The sequence below is a fragment of the Poecilia formosa genome, unplaced genomic scaffold, assembly GCF_000485575.1.
Source record: "Poecilia formosa unplaced genomic scaffold, Poecilia_formosa-5.1.2 Scaffold245, whole genome shotgun sequence".
Classification (NCBI taxonomy): Eukaryota; Metazoa; Chordata; class Actinopteri; order Cyprinodontiformes; family Poeciliidae; genus Poecilia; species Poecilia formosa.
In genome coordinates, this window is record NW_006800184.1 from 525,651 (window position 1) to 550,400 (window position 24,750).

The 24,750-nt window shown below is 42.9% G+C and overlaps 3 protein-coding genes across 5 annotated transcripts; 1 reads left to right on the forward strand and 2 right to left on the reverse strand.

The window, feature by feature from the left end:
- Positions 1-269: 269 nt before the first annotated feature.
- On the reverse strand, positions 270-7,401 carry LOC103150218 (kelch-like protein 7). Of its 3 annotated transcripts, none has more exons than XM_016680535.1 (13): positions 7,314-7,401; positions 5,977-6,117; positions 5,800-5,902; positions 4,903-4,996; positions 4,697-4,821; positions 4,455-4,627; positions 3,385-3,559; positions 3,084-3,211; positions 2,710-2,953; positions 2,356-2,554; positions 2,018-2,115; positions 1,769-1,946; positions 270-386 (listed from the first exon to the last, which is right to left on the reverse strand). In XM_016680535.1, the coding sequence occupies exons 2-13, from the start codon at positions 6,091-6,093 to the stop codon at positions 320-322; spliced, it is 1,701 nt and encodes a 566-aa protein (XP_016536021.1). In that variant the 5' UTR covers positions 6,094-6,117; positions 7,314-7,401; the 3' UTR covers positions 270-319. The 3 variants fall into 3 exon arrangements, with proteins under 3 accessions (XP_016536021.1, XP_007569804.1, XP_016536022.1); XM_007569742.2 differs by lacking the exon at positions 7,314-7,401 and adding an exon at positions 7,228-7,291; XM_016680536.1 differs by lacking the exons at positions 270-386; positions 1,769-1,946; positions 2,018-2,115; positions 7,314-7,401 and adding exons at positions 2,122-2,266; positions 7,228-7,291.
- Positions 7,347-15,574, forward strand: kif3b (kinesin family member 3B). The gene is made up of 9 exons (XM_007569743.2): positions 7,347-7,437; positions 9,523-11,012; positions 11,120-11,221; positions 11,685-11,807; positions 12,071-12,189; positions 12,414-12,530; positions 12,951-13,056; positions 13,628-13,839; positions 13,928-15,574. The coding sequence occupies exons 2-9, from the start codon at positions 9,621-9,623 to the stop codon at positions 14,031-14,033; spliced, it is 2,277 nt and encodes a 758-aa protein (XP_007569805.1). The 5' UTR covers positions 7,347-7,437; positions 9,523-9,620; the 3' UTR covers positions 14,034-15,574.
- A 1,626-nt stretch (positions 15,575-17,200) lies between these two features.
- pcmtd2b (protein-L-isoaspartate (D-aspartate) O-methyltransferase domain containing 2b) lies at positions 17,201-24,374 on the reverse strand. Its single transcript, XM_007569744.2, has 7 exons — positions 24,257-24,374; positions 21,930-22,160; positions 21,699-21,849; positions 21,516-21,618; positions 21,011-21,182; positions 20,316-20,439; positions 17,201-19,851 (listed from the first exon to the last, which is right to left on the reverse strand). The coding sequence occupies exons 2-7, from the start codon at positions 22,083-22,085 to the stop codon at positions 19,292-19,294; spliced, it is 1,266 nt and encodes a 421-aa protein (XP_007569806.1). The 5' UTR covers positions 22,086-22,160; positions 24,257-24,374; the 3' UTR covers positions 17,201-19,291.
- Between the last annotated feature and the right edge of the window lie 376 nt (positions 24,375-24,750).

Here is a 24,750-nt window from a genome sequence, read left to right on the forward strand (position 1 = left end):
CAAATATCCATTGCAATGTACTTTTCTCTCGAAATAAATGCTAAATAAAAAAAACTTATCTGTAGTTAGTCTCATTCAGAATTAGAAATCTGACCAATAATTCTACCAATATTATATAGCTCAGTTATCAGTCTTTAATATGGGGAAGCTGACTAACCTTTGACCTATCCTAAACTTTAAGCATCTTTGAAACAATGGGAGGGGCTACTTTAATTTCTAATCTCACTTTTTAGTTTGTAGAAAACATGAATTCATTTCAAGGCCTGACACATCTTGGTGAAAATATTTATTGGATGCAAATATAAAATACACAGATTCCTTAGTCAACCACACAGACAACAGAGCCTGGGTATGGGGCGGCCTTCACATTGTAACAGGTCCTCCACCTACAGGGGGGAAAGGAAAAACCAGTCATTTCAGATGTCTGGACTCATTTTCTTTAGCGAAGGAAAAAAAAAACTGAACAGTTTCTAGAAAGTTTGTGTTGATGGACGTGAACAAACTATGACAAAAGCGGTCAAAGCCAAAAACCTGTTCCTCTGAGATGGAAACAGATGAGCTGAAAATGCCAGTCTATGTATGTATCTATGTCTATGTAGCCCAATGGCCAGAAGTGCTCAACATCCAGAAAACACAAGTTAACCAATAATCAAGCTAAACAAGTCCCTAAAAAGGCTACCAGACTGTTTCCTCAGTCCTTGCAGTCTAAGGTAGTTACCATTCCAACAGCTTTTAATACACCAATATGCAATGTTTGGCATTTAAAACTAGGAGTGCATCAATTGTAGTTTTCTGGCCAATCACCATCTCTAAAAAGTCTGATTTGCTGATGCTGATTTGGCTGACCCCATATTTTTTGTCTGAAAAGTTGCTAAATATAGTAAAATCTGTAAGCTGGTGCTAGAGGGGTGAATACTAATCATGTGTGCAGATGTGAGCTGGTGACCGGTCTGTCGAGCCATCTAACTCAGCAGAGCAAAACGGGTCAGTGATTTTCAGACCTTTAAAGACGTAAAGATTGGTTACATGTGCAAAGAAGATTACTGATCACCCAGAAATCAAGAAAATCTGGGCTGACTTATCGGTTACATTACACACCCCTCTCACCACGTCCTGTATTCTTGAGAAAATCCACACATGCAGGGGAAAAGCATGCAGACACAATGAAGAAAGTTCTCCCAGGCAGTATTTGGACCTAGTAGCCTTTGTGCTGCAGTGATGCTGCAGCCGTCTGCCATGTTGAAGAGGGAGCCGAGTCGAAAGCTAAAGCTATCGATGTACCAGTCGATCTACACTCCTTCCCTCATTTATGATCATAAGCGCTGGATAATGACTGCAAGAACAAGATCTCGGATACAAGTGGCCAAAATGAGTTTTCTCCGCAGGGTGTCTGGGCTCTCCCTTAGAGACGAGGTGAGAAGCTCAGACATCCAGGAGGGACTAGATGGAATTGCCACTTCTCCACGATAAGGGGAACCAGCTGAGATGGCTCGGCAATCCGTTTAGGAGGCCTCCCTGGTGAAGGAGGAGACCCAGAGGAAGACCCAGGACCCTGGAGAGAAGGAACCCTGCGTCTCTCTGCTGAGGCTGATGTCCCCAAGAACACATCCCAGAGGAACGATGCTGATATCAGGTAGGTTAAATATATCTTACACATCCTCTAGAAACATTTCTGCATGATTGCCCTTCAAAACTTCTTAGTTTCATAAAGCTCTTTAAACACACTACTATGACTCACTTGAAAATTATAATAAAAAAGATGACCTACTTGCCAGTTCTGGTGTTGTATTTGAGAATGTGGCGGAGATTCTCCTTCCCTTTGCCCGCCAGCACATAGATCATCTCGTTAATGGCGACGCATTTCACCATTAAAGGCAATGGCATTGGTTCACAAGGTAACCAGTAGTTATTCCTGATGTTGTACCGTTCCACAGATTCCATAAGGCCTTTTGGAAAAAGAAACCGAAGCATTACAATGTTTCTCCTCCAGATGGCATCACAGCTGAGTCAAAGTTACCTTCATGACCCTTGCCTCCGATGGCATAGATCCAACTCCCGACCCATACCAGCCCATGGTTCTTCCTGGGCTTGGTCATAGGGCGCAACTCCATCCACCTGAACAGTTCAATAGTGAAAGCAGCGAAATACGTCTTTTGTTTTGTTTCCACAGCTGTTTTTGAAGTGGAACAACTTGCTTCGAGGCCACTTTGTGAGAACTCCAGCTGATGCAGCGATTTTATATGGCTGACATTTTAAACATCCAATCCTAAAATTATCAGTGCTTACTTTTAAAGCAGGAAAAATAAATAAATGCTTAGCTCGTTCCCATTATGCAGTGTTGGGTGTGCGACTCACTGTCTGGTGCTGGGGTTGTACACCTCACAGGTGTCGATAATCTTGAAGCTGCTGTCCATCCGTCCTCCTCCACAAACATAAATGAGTCCGTTGACTTCCACCGACCCATGGCAGCAGCGGGGGCTCAACAAGCTCGTTTCAACTTCCCATGAGTTAGTGTTTATGTTGAAGGACGTAAAGAGGCTCACAGTGGAGCGATCTGGAGATGAGTGCAGAGAGAATGTGGACGGTATGTCATAAAGATAAGTCATCATTAATGATGATGATCCTAAATATGAAAAATGACTCGGCTTATCCCGTTTTTCAGTCTTATCTACCGTTTTGCAGTACATCACCATTTCGGCCTATACTGACCATGTAACATTCCACCTGATGCATAGATCTTTCCCTGAAAGACGCAGGCAGCCAGCTTGTTTCGGGGCCAGGGCAGGTCTATCCTGGAGTGCATCGTCTCAAGCAGCAAATCGTAGCAGTCCACGCGCTTTTCAAGACCCTGGCAGGTGGAGCCTCCCAATATGTAGACCTCGTAATTCCAGTACACGGCTGTGGCATTCCAGCGTTTCTCTAAGGAGCAGGGGATGGCTGTCCACTTGGAATCCTATTTTGGAATTTTTTTTTTTTTTTAATTCAACCGATGAGCAAAAAAATAAAAAAGACTGGAAAGTCATAGGCAAAATGTTTGGGTGTCAGAAAACCCAAATAGAAAAAAGCTACTTTCCAAAATATACCTGAGGGTTGAAGTAGCGGCAGGGGTCAGGCTGCAAGTGTCCAAACAGAGCAATTTTTGGGGGGTTTCTTAGCTGAGCCCTCAAATTCACCGCCACGTTCCTGGAGTCCCTCCGGGAGCAAATGGCATCTTGGAGAAAAATCACTGGCCACTGAGAAGTAGCTCCATTCTACCAGGGATTTCCAATTGCTGCTGCTGCTAGTTTGTAGGGTGACCTTGATAACTTCAGGAATTCCAACACACAGCTGAAAGTCACAGCAACGTCATCGAACCGCTTACACACACATAGCCCCTCTACTTACCAGTGACCATGCTGAGGCACTGTGGACTGTCTGCAATCAAGGGCTCAGGCTGCACAGTTTGGGACAGGAAGTCTTTGGAGAGCAGAGGAAAGTGAACGCAGCTCAACACCTCCACCAAGTGCTGTTGTCTGTTGGGCAGGTCGTGGTTCAACCAGCGCAAGGCCACCTCATAGATCTGAAAATCACACGATCAAAACGGAAGGATCTCTCACTACAGCAGTTTTTAGTTGGCATCTGGTGTTTTTAGCTATACCAGAGATATCCGGTGCATGTCTCTGGATATATATATGTATATCCTTTTAACTTCATTCTGAGGGGTAACATTGTCATCCATTGCTCAATTACATAAGTCTGCTTTCCTGATCTCACGATGACCCACCGACTATTCAAGGATTCTTATCTGCAGTATGCATATGAAAAAATGCAAACAGCAAGTCAGATCTTACATTCTTTACTCAGATTAGTTGCTTGATAGAAGTGTGTACTGATCTTTGCATAATTTTGCCTATAAAAAACAACAAGTTACATAATCCTTGGCCACTTTTGGGGGACATTTTCATTCTTTTCTTAAAGGGGCACCATTGTGTATTTTCCAGCCACATAGTGCTGTTTTACAGTAAAAATCAAGTAACTACATTTCCTACAGCTGTTATGAAAATACGTTATATGTCAAACATGCGATGCCTTGAAAATGGGCCACTGTCTCTTTAAGAAACTTTAGCTTTTTCTGACACTCATCACATCTCTCCTCCGTTAACCCTTTATCAACGTTTCTACCAGTGTTTCACTGAGACGTAGCTCAGTTCTACCAGGTGTTTTCCAATTGCTGCTGATGATGATAGTTTGTAGGAGCTGACTGAAGGGTTTGTGTGGGAGAGCCTCTGGTGGAAGGTTGAAAACAGCAGCATCAAGGAGGCTAAATGGTTGCCAGAGATTAAAAAAAAAAAAATTCAAATATGCATTAAAAAAACACTACAGGTTTGTTTTTGATGAGAATAACATGAGATGTAAAACTCAAAATATTCAACTTTACATAATACTGCCCCTTTAATCATACTTAAAGGATGTACCTGCTCCTCAGAGACGCGAAGTCTGTCATTCCCAAGTATGCTTGTGAGGCAGGTGACATGAAGTTGCAGGAAGTCCGTCAACATGCTTGATTCTCTGAAGTGCCTGAGGAGAACCACTTCAGCTTTCGCCTTGAGTCCCTTGCAATTGAAAGAGTCTGCCAAGGCCCACATGCCTGCAGGAACACACCTCTGAGTGAGCCCACTCACAGCAGCAGGCCTGTATTCGTGTGTCTTGTTCTTACCGAAGCAGTTTGTAATGTCAATCCTTTCTTGCAGGAACTTCTCGCACATCACTTTCACAGGCTCAATCATATACTGACTGGCTGTGTGCAGTAGCGACTGGACGTTTCTGTTGTTTAGCTCGATTCTAAAATCGAGAGAGAAACTTAAACTCATTCATAGAATTTAAAGTGTGACGCAACTATATGTCTGCCTGGTTTGTATTTACTTTGCTGTGTAAATGTAGTTGATGAGCAGCTCAACAATTTCAGGGTCCACTTCCTGTAGACTCACCTCAGGAGACTCAGACTCCATCATGTTCCCTGGAATGATGGCAGACAAGTATACGCGACAGAAAAACAGATATGCAACATGGAGGGTCACTCCTCAAATCAATTACTTCGATCATTTCCAGTCTGTGAATTCCAGCATGGCACAACATAAAAGGATACCATAAGTAGATGCAATAAGTCTGAAACTTCCTCACTACCGAGTATTATACAGTAGTGAGAAATACTTCAAGTGATAGTATTATAATATTAATGAGGAATACAATAAGAGATATTCTAAGAGTCAGCCATGCCCCCATCCGGACGGGAAGCTCTCTCTCTGTTTTGTTTTTTTTAAACACCTCAGAGTGGCCAGCTTTCTATTATTCTTCTCAATTTGATAAAGTAGAAACTCCCACACTTCCCATATCTGTGCCCTTTTTTCAGCCATTACAACCGTTTAATCCATTGTTATGTTGTATGGCATTTTTCTGCGCCACCTTTAGATTCTTGTTTCACTTTGGCTTCAATTTTTGATTCAATTCATCAGAATAGGATAAGCGTGGCGGTGATGTAGGGGTAAAGTGCGCAACTTATGGACGGTGGCTTCAATCCTTCGAGTTCGAACCTGTTCATTTCTGCCTCATGTCTTCCACCTCTCACAGATGTATCTATGAATAAAAGCCACTAGAGCTGAAAAAAAAATCTAATAAAATTAATTGTTAGTTTCAGCTCTAGACAGGAAGCTAGTCAAGTTCATGTGTGTGGAGGTAAACAAGTGAAAACTTTGGGCAATCTTGTGTAGCTTTGAAGCATAAGGTTGCAAACATCCTATAGTCCGCATGTCCTGCACTTACCCATGAACATAAGGCGAAAGTATTCACTACCAGCCGCCAAAACTAGTCGGTGAACAGGAAAGCGCCTCCCTTGAACCACCAGAGTAACATCACACAGCGCACCCTACAGGAAGAAGACAAATAAACATGTGCAAAGTTGACTTCATCCCAGCACCAGATGCATGCGTTAATCCTGACCAATTTTCTCATCTTATCCATGGTTGTGACTAGACCAGACAGCTGGTTGAGTGTGGCCTCATGGTGACAAGTGCTCACGGTCTTTCTGGAGGTCAACGCCTTCATTTTAGAGGCCATCTACGAGGTTGATTATCTTCTGACCTATAAAAACCAGCAACAAACGACCAGACAAATGCAAAATTTAAGCCATGCCAGTTATTGATAAATACAGATCTGTTCTGTCCACAGTAAGCTTAGAACATCAAAATATATCATCATGAAGGAAAAGTCTTTTCACTCTATAAAGCCAACTGCATAAATGTAATTTTGAAAATCAGTAGTAGTAATAATTAGACAATTTCTGAAGCAATTAACTTGCCAACTGCAGTTGGCAAATTGCAGTTGGAACCCAGCTTTGTTCTGATACTGAAAATCAGAAACAATGCTAAAGTGAAATAAAAAGCAGTCAAGAACATGTGGAGTATAATTATTATATTGAGTAATATGGACTAACTCCATTCAGTAAGCAAACAGTGTATAAGGTAAAATTAGCCAAAATGCTATGGTTAGCTTTAATGCTGTCAGGAGCATGTGAGGCATTACCAGCAGGTTGACTTGCATTCACTTTCTCCATTCATTATGATAAACATAGAAGAAAGATGAGCTAAAATGTTTATTTTAGGTAAGCCTAATGTTAGCATGAGGGCTATAGCTAGCATGTAGAGTGACACCATCAGTAGGATGTGGGTTAACACCAACAGGTTGACAAACACTGATATACTCCATTAAGATGCAGGTTAAAAAGGAATCCATCAGAAATTGTTATAGCGCCCCAATTTCTTGTTTAATTTCTATAAAATATGGCTTAAATTAAAGGTGAAAATTGCTGATGGCTTTTAAAACATGAAAAGCATATTCTCCATGCGTGCAAATCTATAAAAAGGTTGGTTTCTGTTAGCAAGTAATTTAAAATGTGTGATGGAGAATCAGAAGATGATGATTAAATATACATAAAAGAAAAGGCAAAAACCTTTTGGGCTGTATCACAAAACAGAAAATCTGAGAACAATGGTATAGAGATGCATCAAAAAACCAGATCTGTGACCAGAATAAGATGATTTTCAGCTGGTCAGTCAAATACTCACAAACTTTGAGTATTTGACTCAAAGTTTTCGAATTTCTCTTTTATGGACAATTATTTTTACATAATTGCCGCTGTAGGAGCCATAGTTTCTTCAGATAGAAATGGTCAAACTGTTTGTTTGACCTTACCTGATTATCCAGGTGTGGATCAAAAAAAAAAAAGCACCGGATGTTGACGCCCCTTTTGTAGCAAAGACGCTTGCAGCTCGACTTACCGTAAACACCCGAAGAGATGCGCAGCCGTTTGCGGTTGATTTATCCAGGCTTCAGAGGGAATTGTCTCTGGCAGGTCTCACTTGATTGCAATGGCACTTCTGGACTGAACAACACTACTCACCGGTAAATTCTTAACCCGACAGTCCGTGGGTTTCATGTTCGTTTTTAATCCCAGCTGTCCGTCTTTCAGAGTGTTAGCCAGGCAATGCTATCATCCTGGTAGCCGAGGTTACCCTCAGTGTGTTTGGCGTTGCTAGGCCGGTGTTGTGCTCCCTCTCCCCGGGTTGTATCTCACCTAAGCTAGCGTTAGCTGAGCTGCTACACCGACCGCTTGTTTTTGGCGTTAATTTTACGTGTAATAACTGTTTTGTGAGAAGAGGCTGACTAACAAACTGCTCCCGGTGGCTGTCATTCATTGCTGCTTCGGTTAGTTCACTTAATTCAGTTAGATAATTTAAGGTTGTGGCTTCGGACGACATTAACCGCTAGTACTACTTACTACTGAGGTAATAAATGTATGAATAGCTTAGTTCAAACCCTGTTATTCTAGTGGATGCTGTGGGTTTACTAATCAGTTTGTAAAAGTCTTCTTAGATGTAGCCTTGTTAACCATTCTTAACATGTTTATTGAAAAAATGCCAAAATATTTTATTTGTCTTTATCAGTTTATTCACTGGCTTTTTGAATGTCTTTCATATCAGTCTCATTGCTGACATTTTCAGAGGAATGTTTCTTTCGTTATTAAGTAACTCAGTTTTGACCTATGAATCATTCAGGCATACATAGGATGTGAAACTCGAGGGATGAACCCAGTTGTGTTCACACAATACAGTTATACAATACAATGTAGATACAACACTTATCTACATTGTTACAAGCAGCCTGTCAGACAATTTATCATAGAGGCACTGATCAGGCCTTTCCTGGCCGATATTGATTTCCATTTTTCATTCAGGTCCAAACCTTCGATTCCATTTTGTTTTGTTTTCCCAAGTACTATCACATGTAAAACAGAATGACATGCAGCATGATCCTTGATATAGGTATAGGTATATAGGTATATAGGTATAGGTATAACCCAGCAGAATACAAAGGAATTAACCGGCCATAAATTTTGGGCCTCTCCTTCTTGCACAGTTGTCTTGATTCAGCCACATGGTTGAATCAAGACATTGGATCAGGAAATGGATCATTTTCTTCATCTGTGATCAGGATATTGATCATTCATCAGTGTCCTAATGTAACTCTAGTGTGCTTTATCTTACTGTGGATGTACATTCTGCTTCAGCTGTTACTGGTAGAGAGCAGAATTTCTGGTCCCATAAATTATGGTCCTGAACCAGCAAAGCAGCCCCAGGCTCCCCAACTACTACCACTAATGTTTAATTGTAGGCGTGATCTTTTTTTATGAAGTGCTGAGTTAGTTTTACACCGAGCAGCGGCGCACCGATTGGGTCATTGATCACCAATCTTTAAAACGCCTCACCTGCCGATTCCAATTTTGGCCAAGATGTTGCTGAATTGGCGTACGGTGGGGCGACTATTGTTAACCACGAATGTGCAGACATGACCTAGTGGTTGGGTCTGTCAGTCAAAGTTGTTGATTTTAGACCTTTGCATAGTCAGATTAGATCAGTGGAAAAAATTGGCTTCACATATAACCGTCAGTCAAACACCAATCTCACAAAATTAAGGAAATTGGGGCCGGTTTATTGGTGCACCAAATATTATGGCTTTTAAAAGAAGTTCTAGCCAGGACTTGTTAGTCGACAGAATATTTTATCTTGGGGATCATTAAGATGGATTTTTTTTTTTTTTTTTTTTGCCAAAAGTGAGGTCAGCCTTTGTTATTTTTTTTGGTCATGGTGGTTTGGGCCTTGGAGCTTTTTTGTGGGTGTCATGGACATTTACTAATGCACCAGATTCTAAAATGATGATGTTCTGTATCTTCTCTATGTGTGGCTAGGAGCTCTAATTCAGGATAGCTGCAGCGTACAAAATGACTTTTGTAGCCCTTTGTTTAAGGCCAGGAAAGAGGCTTACACAAGTTGACTTCTTAAATATTAACAAAAATAGCACACGCTTCCTCTCAAAATGGTCAGGCACTGTACTATTCTGAAAATGAGGAGAAAACAACCAAAGTTCTAAGAAATCTTTACGAAAACGGTGAGTGTTGCTGAGACAAATGACTCCCTGTGTCTGCCCCAGATTCTCTAGATGCCGCCGTCTTTTTCGGTGAAGCCTTTCTGAAGCTGCGAGGAGGACACGACGTGCCAAGAGGTGAGGACCGACCACTGCTTCCCAACATGTCCAAGACCAAGAGCTCCGAGACCGTCAAGGTGGTGGTCCGCTGTCGCCCTATGAATGACAAAGAGAAGGCGTCTAAGTTTGAACAAATGGTTTCCGTTAATGTCAAACTGGGTCAGATTATGGTCAGGAACCCACGGGAAGCCAGCGAACACCCCAAAGTCTTTACTTTTGATTCAGTTTATGACTGTAACTCGAAACAAATAGATCTGTATGACGAAACCTTCCGGCCTCTTGTCGATTCTGTTCTCCTTGGCTTCAATGGGACCATTTTTGCTTACGGCCAAACGGGGACGGGAAAGACATACACAATGGAGGGAGTGAGAAATGATCCAGAGAGGAGAGGGGTGATCCCCAACTCCTTTGAGCACATCTTCACGCACATTTCACGCTCCCAGAACCAGCAGTACCTCGTGAGAGCGTCATATCTGGAAATTTACCAAGAGGAGATCCGGGACCTGCTCTCCAAAGACCAATCCCACCGCCTGGAGCTCCGGGAGCGGCCCGACACGGGCGTGTACGTGAAGGACCTTTCGTCGTTTGTCACCAAGAGCGCGCGGGAGATCGAACACGTGATGAATGTGGGCAACCAGAACCGTTCGGTTGGTGCCACGAACATGAACGAGCACAGCTCGCGCTCTCATGCGATCTTTGTCATCACGGTGGAGTGCAGCGAGTTGGGCGTGGATGGAGAGAACCACATCAGAGTGGGCAAGCTGAACCTGGTGGATTTGGCTGGAAGCGAAAGGCAGACAAAGACCGGTGCTCAAGGCGAGAGACTGAAAGAAGCCACCAAGATAAACCTGTCGCTTTCCGCCCTGGGAAACGTCATATCGGCTCTGGTGGATGGCAGGAGCAGCCACATCCCCTACCGAGATTCCAAACTCACTCGCCTGCTGCAGGACTCCCTGGGGGGAAATGCCCGCACTGTGATGGTCGCCAACATCGGCCCGGCGTCCTACAACGTCGAAGAGACCCTGACCACGCTGCGCTACGCCAACCGGGCCAAGAACATCAAGAATAAGCCGCACATCAACGAGGACCCCAAGGACGCCCTGCTCAGGGAGTTCCAGGAGGAGATCGCCCGGCTGAAGGAGCAGCTGGAGAAACGTGTGGGGAAGAAGAAAAAAAGGAGGCAGAAGAGGAGGGGAGGGGAAGGAAGCGACGGAGAAGACCTGGAGGATGGAGAGACGGAGGACGACGAAGAAGAAGGAAGCGGCGACTACTGGAGAGAGCAGCAGGAAAAGCTGGAGCGGGAGAAGAAGGCTGTCCTGGAGGACCACAGTCTGGTGGCCGAGGAGAAGGATCGGCTGCTCAAGGAAAAGGAGAGGAAAATGGAAGACTTGAAGAAAGAAAGAGAAGTCGGTGAAATGCTTGCAGCAAAAGTTAAGGTAAGCAAAAAAGAAAAAAAAAACTTCTATCTAGAGGTTTTGTTCTCACCGGCACGTTGTATTTTCCAATTTGATTTTGATTCTTTTAAACTTTGTGTATCACTCAGGCGATGGAGAGCAAGCTTCTTGTAGGTGGAAAAAATATTGTTGATCACACCAATGAGCAGCAGAGGATGCTGGAGCTGAGGAGGCAGGAGATCGCTGAACAGGTGAACTCAGAGTCCAAACAAAGTCTGCTAACTAAACGGGAGTTTTTACAGGAATGATGGAGGAACACTGGCACATTTCAGACCAACCGTGTTTCTACATGTTTTGAATTATTCCATGATTTATGGTGGTTGCTTTTCTGACCTAAAACATTTGAAAACCATAATGAGGAAGAGTTAGAGAGAAACAAAATAAAAACATGCTCACACAGTTTGCTATTCATCTGTAGGAGCTGGTTAGTAAAATTCAAATTGGAGCATCTGTCTCAGGAACAGTACCCAAGTTCTTTATGATAAAAACAAGAAAATAACGATTAAAACAGAGCAACTTAGAGACAGAGTATGAAGTGCTTTAGAGTCCTCTGGACTTGATGCATGTTGTGGTAGATCTGCCTGATGCTTGACCACACCGGATTGTCTTCTGAGGCCATGTCAGGAAGCCGTATCTTTCAATGTTTGCTTCCAGAAACGGAGAGAGAGAGAGATGCAGCAGCAGATGGAGAGTCGTGATGAAGAGACTCTGGAGCTGAAGGAGACCTACAGCTCCCTGCAGCAGGAGGTCGACATCAAGACCAAGAAGCTGAAAAAGGTGATGGCTGATTTTTTTAAATTTATTTATTTATTTATTTTAATTCTTGGACAGACCAAACTTGCTATGTAGTGTTAAAATAAATCAGCATAACTTAAAAAAAATCTGTTTTATGATAAATCAGGATTGCAGATTTACTGACTTGTTTCTTCCAAGTAATGATTCATGTGCAGAATATGCTACTGGCTGTTAAATTCAGTACTGAGATCTTTTTGTGCTTTTCGGTCAAACTAACCTTTTTTCCTCGATCTTGTGTCCTGCAGCTGTTTTCCAAGCTGCAGGCGGTGAAGGCAGAAATTCAGGACATCCAGGAGGAGCACATCAAGGAGCGGCAGGAACACGAACAGACCCAGAACGAGCTCACCAGAGAACTCAAACTCAAGTACGGAACACATTTCCACCCTCAGTTCACGTCTACAGCTTCATTTTAGGTTTTTAAGATGCTTTATAAGGGAGCTTTATTTTTGCCATGAATGATTTCATAATACACAACAATAATTATTTCTAAAAATTAAAATGTGGATGTTTTTTTTTTTTGTTTGTTTTTTTACATATAGTTCAACCTCAACTTTTTTTCTACAAGAAGTCTGAATGTTTGTCTTTCAGACATCTGATCATTGAAAACTTCATTCCTTTGGAGGAGAAGAACAAAATCCTCAACAGGGCTTTCTTTGACGATGAGGAAGAGTGCTGGAAGATGAAGGCCATCACTCGCATTGAGGAGTAAGCTCAAAAACATTCTGAAGTTTGGTTCAATCCTTCATACACTTAGGGAAATCTCAACTTGACTAAAAACACCTTTAATTTATACATTTCTTATTTGCACGTCTAAAGCAATGAGCTGCTTTTCCGGTGCAAATGTGAGCTTTTAAATTAGTTTGAACAGATGACCTTTGACCTTCATGTATCTGGGGATGGTTCCCAAGGATGAACCAGACTTGTAGAGCTCCATAATTCTCATGCTGATATCTTAGCTAATTTCTCAAGTTAGTTATGTATTCTGTGTGCTGCCTTAAGACGCATCCATTTAGAAAGAAAGTTTGTCTCCTGTTATGCATTGTCTGCATCTGGTTTTAACTGACCACGTAAAAGTGGAGCTGTGCTGCAGTGTGACCTGTTGTGTTCTCCGTCTTCCTGCTCCAGCGACCATCAGATGATGTCCCGGCCCCCGTCTGCTGTGGGCTACAGGAGGCCCCTCAGTCACCATGCCCACATCGCCATGAGGATGAAGCCTGACATGAGATACAAAGTGAGCTGCTTTTCTCTTTGTTTCAGAACAAACATCAGAGTGGAGAACAATAATGATTGTCTTTTCAATCAGAAGTGGAGTCGTTGGTGTGAAAGTCCAGGTCAGGTCTTTTATGGTTTCATCATGTTGAGTCTAAAGTTATTACATTTTGTTACGAGTCTGACTCCACTCTAAGTAAACTTGACTGCATTGTTTGGTAACTGGGATCAAACTGGAATGGATTGAAAAATGTCAGGGTTAGACATGAATGCAGTTACTAAAATGAATGGAAGTCAATACAAAGTCCTTTTATGGGTACCAATGCAAATGTGTGTGTGTGTGTACTTGTATATGCTGCACATAAAGGACCACTTTCATCATTTCACCAACAAGGTCCTCACTTTTTTCAGGTCTACTGCACTCTACTAGTTATGGTTAAAGGTATGGTTTTGGTTAGGGTTAGGAATAGACTAGTAATGGTTAGATTTGGGCTCAGGGTTAGGGAAACGAATGGAAGTCGGTGTAAACTCTTTGTGAAGATAGAACAACGTGTGTGTGTGTGTGTGTGTGTGTGTGTTGTGGGTTCTGTCAGGCTGAAAACATCCTGTTGCTGGACATGGACCTGCCTTCTCGGACCACTAAGGAGTACCAAGAGCCAGTCATCGCTCCAAAGGTGGCAGCAGCCCTGGAGGACGCTCTAAGAGATGAGGATGAGATCCAAGTAGACGCCTCAGGCTTCCACAGCAGCTTGGGACCAACACCGCCTGCCAGTGCCAGCAGCAGCCTTAAGAAACCAAAGTCTGGGTAAGAAATCCCTCTGCCACATTCAGCTGTTTGGAAGGAGAGTTATTTGTTGTGTAGCAGTCGTCTTCCACTGCTTCCTGTCTTTCAGTCGACCCAGAACAAGCAAGAAGTCGAGCACACTGACCTCTCCGTTCAGCCCTTGCAGTCCAGCATCTCCTCTCTACCCACAATCCCGTGGCCTGGTGCCCAAGTGACGCCTTCTTCCATTGCCGTCACCAACCTCTTTGTGCACCTCCCCACTTTAAGACTCTTAGAGGATTGGGTTTGTTTGGTCAGGAGCCAAAGGAACCTTTAAGACCACCGCTGCTTTAGTTTCAGCTGTCGCCACATCACTGCTAACAGCTGCCATGCATGAAGCCCCAAATCACGTTCCACTGAGACTGCCTCTGCCACCTCTGACTCTTTGTCTTAAACATCACTAAGTTCTTAATATGACGATTGCCTGCAGGGTTTAGTCCGTGTCTGCCTATTTCTCTCTTTACATTAACTTGTCACATCGTGGTAAACTTCATGCGTGTGATTTTTATTTGTTTGATTGTATCTGACGGTGAGAGAGTAGAAGACACGACCGTTGCTGTAATCAATAAATGCTGTTCTTCCTGCGGCCTGGCAGAAGGAGGCAGGAAAGGATAGAAGCATCCCAGCGGGTGGCTAACCCACCACTTAAGACACATCAGGGTTCCAAGGTGCCTTAAACCTGCAATCCTCAACGTCCTCATTTAAATCCTGCAGGCATGTTGTCTCCTTCATTTACTCATTCATTTACTACATCATGGGGATGGGCAGTGGGGAGGGGAAGCACTGCTTGGATGGAGGTGTTTAGAATCCAGCCTTCTCTTTGGGTTGCTTTGTAGACGAAGAGCAACACAGTCATGGTTAATGAAAGTTCACCCTTTTTCAAATGGAAAGTCCTGTGTAACAGAACATGATTAGGAAATTAGTTCTTAAAAGCTCTTAAAATGAAGTAAATAGACCAATAGATCTCAAAAGAATCTACCTTCAGGTAAATCGCATTAAGGTCTGGACTTTGATGCTCATGACCGACTTTGGGCACTGCCCTAGATAGACTGGCATGTATGAAGTGAAAGGAACAAAGTAAACTAAGAAGGGGTTTGTGTCTGAGCATTAGAACATCCTGTTGGAGTCGGGGTTGGTGTACTGAGGAGTTCATGGCGTACTTATCAGCCTCCTCTACCATGTTTGACGATTGCTGCAACCCTTCTCCCCCCCTCATCTAACAGAGACAGGTTCACATTTTCAGAGCTTCCATATATAAACAGCTTGAAAGGGGGTGAACTTTAACCTTTCCATGACCATGTATTCACTCTGTGAGTTCTTTATACCTCATCTGTCTGTCTTTTGAATGAGATCCCAGCAGCTTCCCACCACAGCCGGACTAAATGTAGACTTGCCACAGAAATCGGTCGAAACACTTGAACTTGCAGGATGCTCGATCTTTCTGCCTCTCTGCTACTTTGTTACTGTGATGCGTGCGCTGTTTACTTGCTGCTACTGTGGAAGGGTCTCCAACCCACTGTGATGTTTAAACAAGCCTGGGTCAACTTGCAAACCGCATCCCCTCACATCGACGTTTTCCTCCCGATGGTTTCTCCCAGTAGCTGGAACCTTTCTTGCTGTTTGACCCATGCCTGCTATTCATTTAGATATTGAACATTATAGACTTGTTGCTAGGCAATCTTTAGTCACTTTTGAACATATAAAGAAGAAAAAAAAATAGGTTACCATATTAAAAGAAAAAGTACTTATAACTTATTGAAATCTTTCCTTTTTTTATATGCAGATGTAGATTTAATTTTTATATGCTTTTTTTCTGTGAAATACTTTTATTTTTTTGAGCTCTGTAATTTAAGGTTAAAAGATTTATTTTTAGTGTCTTACATGCAGTATGTGTATTTTCTATTCACTGTGGCTGTTTTTGTGTGTGTGTGTGTGTGTGTGTGTGTGTGTGTGCTTGATCAGATCGTTTTCCCACACGGTTGAGATTAAAGTGTGTAAGTGCAGAAAAATGCTGGATTCGTGTCACAACCCAGAATTTACTGCTTACAGCTGTTGAGTCAATTTACCAAATGCATATCCTTTCAGATCGAAACCGATTGATGTAACTAACACTGCAGCTCCGTAGACGTGTTGCATGACCTTAGCATGCTTGAGTAACACATTTAGCTTTGCTATTATTTATCAATCACAGGAATCTGGCAAGCCCAGTGTTATTGTCTTTATTTATTGTTCAGTGATTTGTTTAACTGAACAAGCCGCAGCACTGGATCAGAAACTTTACACTTGTGTGACCAACTTTTATGCGCTGTTGTTATTTTCAAGCCAAATGTCTTTTTTTTTGTTGTTCAGTATCTTTACATTATTAAAGAAATTTTAGGGAAATACATGCGGGTGTGTCTTTATTTAAAAGAAGTCTAGGAAGATGCTACTTTGTTGTTTTTCAGCAGAAGTTTCTGTTAGTGGTGGCTAATCATCCATCTTTAAAAAGTCTGACCTGACAATTAAAATTTTGAGCAATACAGATCTTTTTTTATTATTTTATTTTTTTACCTGGTGTGTGGGTGTGTCTATCAGCCCCCCTCACGGCACAGCTAATGGGGACAGTGACTGATTTAAGACGTTCGTGGAGATTGATAATATCAGTGGATAAGACTGGTTCTCATGTTACGATGAGTCTCGTTTGTCTAGTAACTTTTGAAAATAACCTTTCAGCAGGTATCAAACATACTTTTCATTAGGCCCATATTTCTTTTTTTTTTTTGGTGGTCTGATTCTAATTTAAAGTATGTTTTCTTTAGCTATAAGTGGAAAATCATAATTAACTGAAATAAAGGCTTTCAAACATTAATCTGTGTGTATTTAATCTATAAAATGTGTTCAAAGTCAAAAATACTTTTTTGATCCTAAAGGGAAATTAAATGTCGAATGCCATATTGTAACTCGACTCAAATTTTTCAAAAAAAAGTATCATTTAGTGATAAAGTTTCTAATGTAAATGGGCTTCTTCAACCCAAAGACAGTTTTATACCGGATATTGCAGAATTAAACAAATTAGTCCAAATTTGCACATTTGACATAAATATAGAACCCTAAAGAACATATTTATACAATTTACCTGCAAAAAAATAATTTGGGGTTTTAGTTAAGATTATACATAATACAAGGAAGCCTTAGTCTATACATAAAATATATTTTTACTCTTTTTTATTAACCCTTTAAAATCTGTTCACCGGCCTAATGACACTTAATTCAATGAAATAAGAAGTTGTTACATCTTTAGAATCCACTTTATTACCAACACTTCCAAATTAAAGTCACCCTGGTCTGAAATTATTTTTCTTAAAAAGTGGAACATAATATTCATATACATTCAGCAGAGGAGCACAAATGTACAAAAGCCAAAGTGTATGACAAACAAATGACCTACATACAGTACTGGAAGGTAGATCCAGCAGGCTGAGAAGTAAGCCAGAGAGGGGATGTAATCATTTCAGGGTTTTTTTTTATTTTTTGTCTAAAATTCAGACTGATTCTTACCATCACAGCTATAATTTACCTATTTACTGAAAGTCTTGTTATATTAAACACAGTCAATTTTCTGTTTACGTCACAGTTTCTTTTTCACAACCAGAAGAAAATCAGAGCTGCTGAGCAGTTCTTAATTTTACTTTTTGCCATTTTCATCCTCTTTCTGATTGACGTGTTCCTTGTTTTCTGTTTTATCTGGAGATTTGCCTGTGCGGCGTCCATTTGGCACAGGTCAAAGGTTAGAGACTGGAGGAAAAAGCAACAAAAAGACAAAAAAAAGGGGGACAAAGGAGTAATGCCCCATAAGACTAGAATCTAGAGTCCAAAAAAGTGACAGGAGATACTTTTTTATTGAAGTATCTTTGTGGGATTAACAACACAAGACACTTTTTAAAATGTCCACATCACTTCAAGTCTTGTAAAATAAAGAAAAAATAAAATCAATTCAATTTATTGCATAAAAAATTATGAGTACACAATGGGAGAAAACTTGCATGTTGAAGATTATTTGTGTATTTTTTTTATCATGCTGGTTCATTGACGTAAAAAGGAACATTAGTATGCATTTTTATGGTCCTTCTATTTTGGTTAAGAGACTCCAAAGGGATCCAGATGGACTTGAGACGACTCTTTGGATACAAACGTAAGGATTCTAGCTCCAGATTGGACCCAAAGAATAAAACATATGCATAGAAAAAAACCCCGGAAAATTCAAGCTTCTATCAAGTCTACGTCTCTGCACAAAAAGTTTTGAAGTCCTAACAAACAGTTGGTCTCAGAAAGCAGAAAATTTAAAGGGCATTTTGGGTTTTATTTCAACCGGGCTTGTCCCGAGAATTTCCATGACAGACGGGGAGAAACCAAAGGTGTCAAAGTTTCATGTTTTTCTCAGAAGATATATTTCTAATGGGCCTAATATTTCTAATGGGCCTACTGACATTACTGTCCATGTGTTCAGTAATCAACACAAATTAAGTTATGTGTAATATAAAGTGAAATGGCAGAGAATGAATGTTGAACCATTTAAAAAAAACAAAAAAACAGCAAATACATACACACACACTGCACAAGACTCCACTGGTGAAGAAAAAGCAGACGGAAGCTCACTTAAAGTCTGCTGCAGAACATTTAGACTTTTGAATGACTATTTAACTCATTTTAGTGAGTTTGCCTAATAATTCATTACACTTCATAACTCATCACTTTTGTTTGTTTGCTGAGTAAATTATTTTTTTTTTGGCGGGGGGTGAGGTGGGGGGGGCATGTGGGCTCCCTGGGTTGTCACAGAGATCAGGTGTAAATTTCATATAATTAAAAATATATTCACTGTGAAAAGCATTGATATTATCCCCTGCTGAATCAACGAGAAATCTGCTGGGTTGAAATAAACTGGATCCATCGTCCTGGCTGAGTTGGACTGAGATGCATCAGTGGAAACAACCAAACCCGCCATCACCTGCTGCAGCTGGAGGGATCTTGACACCGGCTCTGCTTCTTCTTCTCACACCCGTGGACCCAGTCAGTAGAACCCAGCGCCTCACCGTGGAGCCTCCTCTCCTCTGCGGCGTAAGGCCGCTCCGTTCCCGGTTGAAGCTAAACTGTTTTGGTCCCTGCTCCCCGAAAAGTCTTCTGCTTGGTTATTAAACTGCTTGGAGCTCATCTGTAAACTGTCTTCATCGGCGGGAGTCCGTTCAAAGCTCGCAGCGCTGTCCTGCCGCACAGGAAACGGAAACGGGAATCTTCCCAGTCTCAGGGAACGGAACGGAGAGAAACGAGGATGATGATGGAGAGGATGGCGGCCGTCGGGCCGGTCTTGTTAGGGGGTTGTTAGGTTGGAACGGAGGCTCGGGCGCCTGCTGGAGAAGCTCCAGGCTGCGGTTGGAAGCGGAGCGGCGCCGGCTGCGGCTCATTTCTCCCGGTAGTACAGCAGGTACATTTTGAGCGGCTCGGGCAGCGGCAGCCCCAGGATCCTCTCTCTCAGGATGTTGACGGCCGGCTGGGGTCGCAGCAGTTCGCCCGTTTCCTTCTCCTCCTCCTCCTCCTCTTCGTCCCGTTCCTCTGCCTCCTCCTCTTCCTCCACCGTCTCCTCCTCCTCCACCAGCCTCCCCCTACCCGCTCTCCTGCTGCCCCTCGCTGGCCGCCTGCCCTGCCGCTCTCCGACTGCCTCCTCGTCCTCCACTCGGCCCTCTTGGTTGTTGTTGTTGTCCAGGGAGGCGGGGGCCATCCCGCCACCGGCCACCACCTGGCGGGTGGCGAGCATGAGGGTGTTGCAGTGGCGCCGGTGGACGCGACGGCGCTTAAAGCGCGGGCCGTACTTGTGGAGGCCGGCCGCCGCCAGGCCCCGGCCCACACTGAAGGAGGAGCCCCGGCCCCGCGCCTGACCGTCCCCTCCGTCTGTGGTCACCCGCAGGGTGTGGCGGATGCAGATGCGGGCCAGTTCCTGTAATGTCCGCACCTCGTACTTGGCTGGAAGGTTAGGAAACAAAAAAAAAAAAAAAAAAAAAACAGCGGTGAACAAATCAATAAACTGTAAAGGGTTCTGTCCAGAACTTTTTCCTGTTGGTTCTAAAGTCTGTTTTTGATTGAAGCATCGATGGCCGTCTCTCTTTTCCCTTTCTCTCTTTCTGCAGGTATAGATGCAGACTTCTAGGGTGTTGTCCTTCTTTCTCTCCTCTCCTCTCATCTCCTCTCCCTTCCTCCCTTTCTTTTCCATCTCCGTATCTATTGCATTTGAAACAATGCAACGGACAGGCATGCACTGTGGGAGGCATTACAGGCTGATTTATAGCCTTTAGCTGATAAAATGATTCCTAGTTTTATGTGTGAGGATTTGATGAGTTTGAGATGGTGCGTCATGTTAGTGTGTGCTATTATTCTGGGAATGTTAACAAACAGCACTACATTCTCTGAAAACCTGAAGTGAGACTTACGCAAAGGTGCCATCTTGGGTTTGCTCTTGGGGCTGTGTTTAGGCAGAACCAGAGGAGCAAAAGACACAGAGATGATTTTCTTCGTCTCCCAGCTGCTCAGTCCGGTGCGGACAATCTTGGTCAGCTGCGGAAATGCAACAGAGTGAGGTCATTCGTCCTCTTTTCTTCTTCATCGGATTCGTTTTCACCCTCATGCTTGCAGTTAAGGTCAACATTTTTAGCCCGGAGTTCAGCTGGAGTTATAACTTAATTACAAACAGGTGGGCTCTATTTACTAGATACCTTCTGAGGCAACTAGTTCAACTAAATTGTATTTAGAGGCATCAGAGTAAAGGAGACTGAGAATCAACGCATGTCCCACTTACTGGGTTATTTGTTAAAAAAAAAAAAAAGTAGGAAAATATTAATCTTTTTACTTTCTGCTTCACCGGTGATGTCACATGTTGGTTTATTACACAAACTCCTAATGAAAAACATTGAGATTAGGGGCTACAAATTGACAAAAGGTGAATATTTTGTTTTTGAGTTGTAATATTACAGATTAAGAATGAAAATGTGACTTCCCAAGTCACAAGTCACTAGTTAAAAAAAGTGCAACTTTAACTTGCTAGATAATAATAATAATAATAAAAAAAAAAACAGAGAAGAAGACAGAAATAGAAAGTGTCATGGAGACGATGATGCTGAGGACTGACCTTCTCCTCCAGAGGCATCACCAGGATGCCCCCCACCTTCAGCAGGTTCTTCATGTACTCCTCGTGTTCCTTCTGCACCCCGGCGCCACAGTAGACCCTGTCGTAATGGCGGCTCTCGGGGGGGATCTCCAGGCAATTACCCACCACAAAGGATGGCTCACAGAACTCAAACCTGAGAAAAAAATAAACAAAAAGAAGTAGAAGTCTATTCATTTCTGAAAAAAACAAAAAACAAAAAAAAAACCAGATCATCGACGGAACAAGCACATCTACAACTAGATACCGGAGAAAGGACAAGAATCAAAATGCTGCAAAGACCTGATCAAGACTCAGACCTCAACCTCACTGAGAGGAAATGCTTTAGGAAGAGAGCTTACATAAAGATTACTGAGGCAAAATTCCTCCATGCTACATACCAAAAAATGTAATATAAATCATCTTTATTTTCTTTTATTTGACTGTAACTAAAAAAAAAAGTAAATGTCACAGATCCGCCTGGACCTACTTGTCGAAACTGTCACTGGTTTTGATGAAGGAGTCTAACTTCTGGTAGGCGTACTCAATCACATCTGCATGCAGCTCTATTCCGTGATTCACCCCAAATGGTCCTTAAAAACAAACAACATGATCCGAGTTATTTGAAGACGTTTGTGAAAAGCAGTCAGGACGTAGCTCTGTACTGGCCTACCCAGAATGAGGCCGACCATGGTGCTGAGGTAGCCGGTCCCGCTGCCCAGGTTGAGGAAGGAGAGGCCGGGATGCAGCTCCAGAGCCTCCATCACCTCGGAGTAGATGCACGGCGCAGACAGGTGGATGTTCCCGTGGCGCCAGGCAAGGTCCTGTCCAGAACAGAAAGCTACGCTGAGGACGGGGGTTTCTCCGGACCGGCGCCGGCTCTGGTTGCAGAGTCGTTCCTCACCTTGTAGGCGTTGTCCCGGTATTCGTCCAAGTAGTAGTCGGCCCGGTCGATGGCTCTGAAAGCTCGCTCCACCAGGTCTGTGCGGATGTAGTAAGCCTCCTTCAGGTTGTCGATCAGGTCGTCGTTGTCCTCGCCGGCACTAACAGCTCCTCCCATCCTGGCTGGAGGACGAGCACCACAACAAACCCAATGGGACTTCAGGAAGCTCTGGGTTTCTCCAAGAAGAATAGCCTTTAATGAAACAAAAAGAGGATTCTGGTACCACTGACTACTGGAACTTGCTTTGAGACAGCAGACAGAGACAGAGTTTCTCTCAGGTCATATATGGTCCTAATCTATAGTTTCTGTTTTTGCTTTGTGTTTTGTTCAGTTGTTTTAAGGTGCTGCCAGGCCAGACTCGATGCAACCTCTCTGTGTGAATTGGGGTCTCCCTCTATGACTAGGAGTGTAGCAATAAAATTCACAAGACCAGACGAGACACAATACTGAGTTCATGAGAACGGGACTGGACGAAAACTTCAACGGCCTTTTTACTGCATTTTTATTGAGTTCTGCCAGCCACTCAATAAACTGTTTGTTTCGTCTCTTCGGTGCTTTACCAGAGGGAGAAAACCAAGGGGATAAATGGAGAGGCTGTGAGCCAACAACACTGTGCTGTGAACCACTGTGTCCCCATGGAAAACACCAAAAATAAGGTGAAAATTGTGTCAAACAGAACGCAACAAAACAATTTTAAAAAGGCAAAAAGAACAGAAATCCTGCATTTTTATTTTATTTGGTTATTAAAATCTCACTTTGACAGTTTTGTAATTCCAAAATTACAAAACTTCCATCTATTTCATGTTACTTTGAAGTAATGTATGTGTGTGTGTGTGTGTGTGTGTGTGTGTGTGTGCGTGCGTGTGTGTTTATCGGCTGCACAGTTGCACACTTAGCACCGTTGCAACAACATGGTCCTGGGTTGGACTTCTTTATGTTCTCCCTGTGCACCCACAGGTTCTCACCAGGTACTCTGTCTTTCTCCTGCTGTCCAAAAACTGTTCTTGTTAGGTTTACTGGTTACTCCAAATGTGTGTGCACGGTTGTTATTAGTGGGGTTGCAATAATAAATTGATTGGTCGATACTTACTTTAGTAACCTGCCTTATCTACCACTGCAAAGGTCTTAAAATCTGACACTGTCCCCTTTTGCTCTGCCGTGACAGAGAACTGATGGACAGACCAGCCCACCATGTCATGTCTGAATGTGTGCAGCTAACAATAATCATCCACAGTTGCCAACTTGCCAACTTTGTCTTGACATTTAGTGCCGTTTTCAGACAAATAAATAAATAAATAAAAACAACAACAAAATCAGTGTCAGAAAAAATTGGAATCAGCAGGTTTGGCTTTTTAAAGATGAGTGAACGGCCAGGAAACTGCAATCGGTGCACTCCTACTTATTGCTGTTGTCTGTGTTGCAAGGACTAGCAACTCATGTACAGCATGCCATCGGGGGTCCTGTGGTTGATCTTGTAGGCCTGTTTTCTAACTGATCCATGTGTTAAAGAGGTCTTCCTGGGTTTCAAGCAGTAAAATGATTATAAAATCAAGTAAATTCAATTTTTTTTGGTAAGAATAAAGACATAAACATTGCTTAGACACATTAACAGTAACGACTGACAAGGTCAGCACCACCAGCATGAGGCTGGCTGGGCTCCTGAGTTGAGATCAGTCCAGGCCAAACGAAGGGCCCCATCAGGAGGCTGTAAACGAACCAAGCAGCTGCTTAGCTCCATATTACTGCTGCTGATGGTCTTTGATGAGTCGACTTGAAAGGGATGTTGAGAAACAAACAAGGGGTCCCCCATCAAAGGGAGGTGGATCCAGTGGGAAATGACCAGAGGATGGCGCTCTAAATCACTGCTTGTTGTTTTAGTGCACCCTTTATATGAAAGCCAATCATCAGAGCTCAGTTATGCCCTAGCGTTTCTGTAGATGTATTTTTTTTTTCCTGGAGAGTTTCTGTGACGAGGCGCCGCAGGTTTTAATTCACCGAAGCTGCTGCTGGCGCTTCGGCCATTAGCGCCACCCTTAACCATCCAGTTTAAACACCACCACACCAGCACCAGAGAGTGCTTTAGCGTCATTTTCACCCGAACAGCAGTACAACAGCCAGTAACACCTCCATGCAGCTGCATTATGTCCTCCAGAGAAAAGGAGGAAAACACCGAGACGACGCGCGGACCAAAGCTGGCCGCAGCGGGGAGAAGAGCTCCCAGCAGCCGCGGTTCGGGCCCAGTTAGCGGGGTACCGGCTGGGGCAACGCTCTCTGTCTCAGCTGCTTACCTTCTCGTCGGCCTATTCTTCTTCTTGTTGTTGACGGTGGTGGTGGTGGGGGATCCAGTCAACGCACCACTGCTGGATGTAAACATTCGGCCATCTGACGTGATGACGTCACACATCGAGCACGTAAAAAAAAAGATGGCCTAGTTTCACAAAGCGGAGATGTAATGGTTCAGAACAGGTCTGGAAAGGCCCTTTTTTCCATGAACGGCTCCAGCTTCTTCTCATTTTTCAGATAAAGAAATATATTTATGTTGTTGTTGTATTTATAAGTTCTACTAGTTGGCACTCAGAACTTTTCTGGTACCATTTTTTGTATTAATATTATACATAGTTAGTGAACTGTTATAAAATTAATGTAATACGTTAGTGTTACATTAATTTGATGCCATGTTTTCTTGTCTTTTGAATATAGTGAAGCTATTGTTGAGAACGAGAGTCTCACTCGATGAATCATAATTTGTATTGACACACGGAGCATAAAATCAGCCAAGAAA

Excerpts from the sequence above, each read along its gene's own strand:
- LOC103150218 (XM_016680535.1), bottom strand. The coding sequence starts at position 6,093 with ATGGCCTCTAAAATGAAGGCGTTGACCTCCAGAAAGACCGTGAGCACT. Across the intron at positions 4,822-4,902 it reads AACTACATTTACACAGCAAA|AATCGAGCTAAACAACAGAA; the intron begins GTAAATACAAAC and ends TCTCGATTTTAG. Across the intron at positions 4,628-4,696 it reads TGACATTACAAACTGCTTCG|GCATGTGGGCCTTGGCAGAC; the intron begins GTAAGAACAAGA and ends GTGTTCCTGCAG.
- pcmtd2b (XM_007569744.2), bottom strand. The coding sequence starts at position 22,085 with ATGGGAGGAGCTGTTAGTGCCGGCGAGGACAACGACGACCTGATCGAC. Across the intron at positions 21,850-21,929 it reads ACCGGGACAACGCCTACAAG|GACCTTGCCTGGCGCCACGG; the intron begins GTGAGGAACGAC and ends TGTTCTGGACAG. Across the intron at positions 19,852-20,315 it reads ACCCAAGATGGCACCTTTGC|CCAAGTACGAGGTGCGGACA; the intron begins GTAAGTCTCACT and ends CTAACCTTCCAG.
- kif3b (XM_007569743.2), top strand. The coding sequence starts at position 9,621 with ATGTCCAAGACCAAGAGCTCCGAGACCGTCAAGGTGGTGGTCCGCTGT. Across the intron at positions 11,013-11,119 it reads TGCTTGCAGCAAAAGTTAAG|GCGATGGAGAGCAAGCTTCT; the intron begins GTAAGCAAAAAA and ends TGTATCACTCAG. Across the intron at positions 11,808-12,070 it reads AGACCAAGAAGCTGAAAAAG|CTGTTTTCCAAGCTGCAGGC; the intron begins GTGATGGCTGAT and ends TGTGTCCTGCAG.